Source organism: Saccostrea echinata, unplaced genomic scaffold, assembly GCF_033153115.1.
Source record: "Saccostrea echinata isolate AGI-Se365-2 ecotype Australia unplaced genomic scaffold, CSIRO_AGI_Sech_v1 ptg000054l, whole genome shotgun sequence".
Lineage (NCBI taxonomy): Eukaryota > Metazoa > Mollusca > Bivalvia > Ostreida > Ostreidae > Saccostrea > Saccostrea echinata.
This window is the reverse complement of record NW_026889803.1, coordinates 41,404,216-41,410,972: the sequence shown is the minus strand read 5'-3', so window position 1 is coordinate 41,410,972 and position 6,757 is coordinate 41,404,216. Positions and strand designations below refer to the sequence as shown.

The following is a 6,757-nucleotide window of genomic DNA, read 5'->3' as shown; positions in this document are numbered from 1 at the left end:
AATGACCAAGAGTTCTTTAGAGAACTCCCAAATTCTGAAGAAAGGAAAACAATGAGAAAACTAACCAAATTTACATCTAAATTCTCAAATATTCTTACTAAAAAGGAACAAGAATACCTTCTTGAATTTGAAGTTAAAAGCAGTAACTTCTATGGACTTCCTAAAATTCATAAATCAAAGAAAATAAAAGACGGCATTCAGGGAAGGAAATCAAACTATGTTAAATTAACAGAACCAGGAGACTTAAAACTTGGACCCATAATTGCTGGTCCCTCATGTCCTACACAGAGACTAAGTAATTTGTTAGATATAATTCTGAAACCTCTTTGTAGGCTAGTACCAAGTTTTATCCGTGACGATATGGACTTTTCACACCCCATCCCTAAAAACGTTGAGTAAAATGCTATTTTGGTCAGCTTTGATGTGACCAACTTGTATATGTATGTTCTTCTTTTTCAAATTAAATTTGTTCTGTCAATCTCTTTAAAAAATAATACATGTATAACAAATGCAGCCCTTTCATGAGGTCAATCCAGATATATCGACTTCACAGAAAAGCATATCGTGCTCGGTCGCTATGCTTTTCTGTGAAGTCGATATATCTATGGATCGACCTCATGAAAGGGCTATATTTCTATAGTAGCGTAACAAAGGTTATAAAATGTAGAGTGCTTTCCTTCAAGTTGTTTCGCCGACATATTGAATAGCTTCCTGTAGTACATGTATTTGTAGGGCAGATCCAGTCGAAGGTGAAGCCAACAATAGTTTGGCAAAGTTGCAGGTAGGAAAAGAACGCTTTGATTTTTTTCTCTCTTCTAAGCCAGAACCTTTTCGAAGTTTGTCCGCCTGTCAGAACTATATAACTATCCGAAAACTTTTTGACTTTTCATCAATTCTACTACATGAACATGTACAGATGTTTTACATCAAATTTTAACACAAATCTTTCTTGGGGAAAGATAGAATCCAAACTTCCTCAAATGAATGTCCTTGTACCCCGTCTAAGAAAGGTGTTAAAAAGTAGCAAAATAGGGGCGGAGATGTTTAGAAATCTCTACTACTAGTATTTTCTAGATAAGACAAACTTACATACTATACATGTATAAATTTATTCCTGTTAAGGTCAACTAGTATGGTCCACAGTGTGGTAGGTGAAATTTCACACAGGAATATGATAAACTATGTAGAATTTTCTTCTACCAGAACAGCAGGGTTACAGTTTAAACTAAAATATAGATACTAGTACTCCCATGTAGGGTAAATTCAGTTTATTCAAGTCATGGCTCCTTGGGCTAGGGAAGTTCCACAGTAGGGAAGTTTTACATGGGCATATCTAAATGTAAAGGATACAATCTTAAACACATTTTCTTCACAAGAACAACTACTATTTCTGGTAAAAAGAATACATATACTATTATATGAATATACTATCGTGAATGTCTGCCCCTCCCAGTTCCTGTAGCAAGGTTGGGGCCACAATAGGTCATGTAGTACCGAATTTTTAAAAAGAATCTACATGTAATTTTTTCCCCTCTGTCATGATCCAGGTTTTATGATGCAACTTCTTATTTTCGTTGTACTTTGTACATTTACATCGAACACGCAGAAATTGGACAGTTCTGGTGCTGAATAAAAGCTACTTCAAGATTCATAAAAAAAAAAAATGAAACTTCAAGCAATTGTACTTATTTCTTGAACATGCACAGTCCTACAAAGCCAAAAACTACATTTATAGTTGTAAAATATTAACCACTATGACGATGAGTTTATTAACCAAAGATTACTATCCGTGAAACTAAAAAAAATTTTTTTTAAAAAAACCCATTTTGCACTTGTTAATTAGTGCTCAATATCCTAAGTACATCTGTGAAATGTACATGTAGATAATAAAAATAAATATGTACAGGTTGCTTGCCCCCAACTGCGAAAATGAGTAGAACTTCTAGAAGACAACTTTTCTGCCAATTGAGTGCAGACAACAAGTGCCTTAGCTATACATAACTGATATTCTCAAGATTTAACTATCATTAATATTTAATTCTGCTTGAAAATCAACAAACACTAACTTTAAAATCTGCTTTATCTATATAATATACACCGGGTAAATAAAGCGGTTTACTACTTCTTGTATTTAAAAAAATATTCAATGTATTTATAATTTACTCCGAGATAGGTTAGGGGTCTTATTTTAATGCTTGTTTGAGTATTTGTTGTTTAAAACCCTTATATAAACAAAATTAGACCTAAAGCACGTCAGTAACCCATAGTAGGAAAGACGTTAAAAGACCAAGCATTGTCAAATATGTACTTTTAAGGTAATAGATAATACTTTTCTGTAATCTGTATTGATATTCCTTTTGATACCATGTTATACATTTAATATACTTTTTAAATAGCTTGAGATTCCCCATCTGAATTAAGTTTATTTCCTGTCTGATATAGGAAATGGCTTGGTTTCGACAGAGGCAAGCAGACTCTTACTCCACTTTGAAGGAGGAATCTGCAATAGAAATGAAAAGACATGGTGAACAATTTGATAAGAACAATCGAAGAAATTCTTTACAAGAAATACAGGAAATTTGCACAGAAGATTCGTCCTATTATGGAACCTTAGAAAATGAAAAAATAGTCAATGTATCGGAGGAGAAATTGACGACCTTACAGGCTGCATGGAATATCATTAACATGATACAGGTAATGTGCATTCTTACATTTAAAAGTCACCGAGCCAAACTTGAGAAAAAAAATGTACACAATGAACGGAACTTTCAATTTCAGAGGATACACTGTACGAGACACATTGTTTCCCTTTTCTACAAGTCAAATAGCTGAGGAGTATTATTAGCTTATTTTTTGTAGTAAAAGACTGAACATGATTCTTTAAAAATTAAGGTCTGGGAAAATCTTTCTTAAACATCGAACTCGAGAACAATATATTTAGCATCTCATTGAAATAAATGAACATGAACATTGACGGATCATAAAGCTGATAAAATGCATCTTGACCTAAGATTCTTAAATCTTCCTTACTTCGAAACACAAGCTAGAGTTCTGCTTTGGAACAACACCAACAATTTCTGGCAACTTAAAATTTGCTTTTATCTGTATCGCTTAATTTTTTTTTAATTCTTTTCAGGGAAACGTGATTTTGAACTCTCCCTATGTGCTGTTGGTCGGAGGAGTGCCGGGGATTGTCCTTACTATACTCGTTGGTTACATCAGCGTCCACACTTGTCGTCTGCTTATTGACTGTCAGTATGATGAAGATGAACTCGGTAATAAGTCGAAAACGAGGCACACAATGCATGATATAGCAGTTCACAATTTGGGAAAGAGAGCAGGCGTCTTGCTCATTGATGTACTCCAAATTATGTTGATGTTTGGAAATTGCGTCTTTCAACTTCTGTTTTGTGGTCAGATGATTTATCCATTATTCCCGGGAAACCCGTTCGGTTTCAATGGAATTATTCTACTCTTTTCACTTGCCATGTTTCCGTTCGCATTTGTTAAGTCCATTAAAACGGTCAGTTATTTCAGTTGCGCGAGTGTGGTTGTAACTTCCTTGTCGTACGTAGGTTTAATCTCGTACATGTTCTCAAAGATTGACAAATGGGTGATGGAAGAATTTCCACTGACCACTAATATCTATCAGTCGTCAGTATCGTTAGGTATGATTGTGTTTGGATTTGATTCACAACTTTATGTTAATTCTCTTGATAGCAAATTGAAAGAGGGGTCCAACATCAAGAAAATGATTGCATACACTCATGTTATGTCAGTTCTCTTGAAGATTTTCTTTGGTCTTGTGGGTATTTTTACTTTCGGACAACTAACCCGTGAAACCATCACCAATAATATTGACATTGTTCCCTTGAAATATTTCTTTAATATTTTATATCCTTTGAAGTTTTTTCTCATATTTCAGTTTCCATATTTTGCAATTGTCGACCTCATCCAAGAAAAACTTTTTCAAGGAGTAAATATAACGCGCTTTCCATCCTGTTTAGATGAAGAAAACTCTTTAAAATGGTGGGCTATTATTCTTAGGTTATCATTAGTACTTATGATTGTGATTGTCTGCTTAATTTTTCCGGATGTTGCCATCTTGACCAGTTATACAGGTTCCACAGTCGGTGCCTTTATTATGTTTTTACTTCCGGTATATTTTCATCTGAATATGTACTGGAGAAAAATGCATTGGTACCATATATTACACGATTACTTTGTGCTACTTGCCGGTGTGATTGTTGTCTTTTGTGGTATTTTTTCTTTTGTTCAAAGAGAAATTGTGACGAGAATGTAGAAATATTTAACTATATAATTCAGATAAAAGAAGAACAACTTCAATGTGCTTGATTGATTGATTTGAATTGAACATATTTTATTGTCTATAAACTTTACAACTAGGATTGGACAAAAGTTTTTAAAACTTAATATTCCCTTTGCCTACATATGAATTATATATGGGGTTCAGTTTTAAATGAATAAACACAGAAAAACATAATAATCAGGGGAACAAACATTCAGTAGAATACATTCATTATATAATATACAAGCTGTATAGAATTCGCAAGAAGAATGAATGGTTTTGTCGCTTGACTGATTTTGCACTGCACAAATTTCTATGATCAATGTAAGACTAAAAATACATGCTTATAATGGTGTTATATTTTGTTTTTTTTTTTTGGGGGGGGGGGGTTGTTGTTGTTTATACTTGACTTTATACAATTTTTTTTAACTTTAAACAGTTTTTAAAACTGCATATTTCATTGAGGTTGTTGCAATGAATTTTATTTATTTTTAGAATTAAGATGTTTGTTTGTTTGTTTTTTTTTTTTTGTTTTTAGAAATAACAATACAGTTTGTACTATGATGTTGAGTTATCATGCATAATGACATGAGATAATTGTATTTCAGTTTTATAATAATTGTTCATGGTCCCCTAAAAATTTTCACAAAATTTTCTTCAATTATGTTTTAAACAGTATTATGAAATTTCGCAAATAATTGGTTTGACACCGAAACTAGATATCCTTTAATGCTTATAAATACTTTTAAAAACCCAATTCATTTATAACAAACTAAAATAATTACGATGGATCAGACCTGTGGCTAGCTTATTTTTACTACTAGGGTTTTTTGCCTAGGTCAAATATCTGATACGATTTATCTGAGTTTTACGTTGCATTCTTAAGAATACTATAAAAAACTTAAATCTACAGAGTTTCATGAATGACCATGTTGTTCTAGCCTTTTTTTATCACAATTATCAAATGTATTAAAACCAAGTGATTCAATAAAGAATGAATGGTTTTGTATTTATTCTTCTTTCCTCTCACTAAGAAAAAACAGGTTTTTTAATAGTAAAAAAAAGTTTTACTAGTGTATCAATAAAAGGAAAAGGGTATGATATTATACTGCTTATCTTTTTCGAAAATGAATAGGACTTAATTGTACAAGATAATAGCTTACAGGGATTTTAAATATTGCAAAGATGAGGGAGTGTTTTTCCCCTGTCAGATATTTTTGTACATTCAGATAAATTTTGGCCCAATCATTTTCAAAGTGGAAATTTCACTCAATATGATGAGAATTGTTACTTTCATAAAATTTTATCAGAAGTAGTGTAGTATGTATTTTTCCCGTCTCGTTTCATATATATATATATATATATATATATATATATATATATATATATATATATATATATATATATATATATATATATATATATATAATTATATATATATATAATGCCGCAACCTTTAAGCTTATTACACACATAAATATTTTGTATTTGATTTGGCTCAAGTATCTCCACAAATTGTCCTCTAATCTTCTTAAATTACTTTCTCTGTTGTCATTTGTCCACCAATTTATCAGCAACTAAAAAGTTTTATTTTGGAGTCTTATCCAATGTAAAACTCCAGATTATAAAACAAGAATAAATCTTAAAATACGTTCTTTACGATATTAAGGTATGTCACTCGTGAAGTTAGATATATCAAGGTTTTTTTTGAGAAGTATATTTTAGATTAGTAATCATATAGCATGATTCAAAATGACAAAGAAAATCGGGGGTCGGTGTGCATTTTACTGAGCAACGGTACAATTAATTTGACCTTTTTGCACTTAAATTGTAACTCTTAAGTTAATCACGTTAATCTTTATCATATTGTATCGGATGTAATCATGGCAATAAATATAATCTTATTTTACGTAAAATAGTTTGAATAATATGTATCGTTAAACAAATCATGCAAATTAATACGCATAAATTATTCTGTGACCTTTTTGCACTAAAAAAGTATCATATTTGGGGTATCTAAAATCTAAATAGGCAATAAAATATTTTCTTGTATCAAACTTTTTATGACTTTAGTGCTGATTGGTCAGAAGTTCCATGAAGTTTAAAATAAGGAAAGAAAAAGTTTGGGTCAGTGATGTAAATTTTGAGATATTGGTCAAAATATGCAATTTTTAGGCAAAAAAAAAAACAATGTAAATTTTATCTAGACTTCTTTAATATATTTTCATTTCTTGGCAAAGCCTGTTGAGTGAATGTGTAAAATTTGTTCTAAAAATATACATCGAAACTTATATTTAAAATCCCTAGAATATAAAAACGGAAAATATTCTCTGAGTAAAAATATGTGGGACTAGATGTGTAGATTTGAAGAATGTTCTTCTTAATATCCTTCCACCACAAGAAATAGTCCCCCATAAATCTTGTTTCTTTATGATTTTGTGAGCATTT

General features: G+C 31.3%; 1 protein-coding gene across 1 annotated transcript; it reads left to right on the top strand.

Moving 5' to 3' along the window:
* The first annotated feature begins 2,445 nt into the window (after window positions 1–2,445).
* LOC133204887 (vesicular inhibitory amino acid transporter-like) lies at window positions 2,446–4,320 on the top strand. The gene is made up of 2 exons (XM_061340629.1): window positions 2,446–2,694; window positions 3,137–4,320. Exons 1-2 carry the CDS (start codon window positions 2,446–2,448, stop codon window positions 4,301–4,303), a joined length of 1,416 nt encoding a protein of 471 aa, XP_061196613.1. The 3' UTR covers window positions 4,304–4,320.
* Window positions 4,321–6,757: the final 2,437 nt, after the last annotated feature.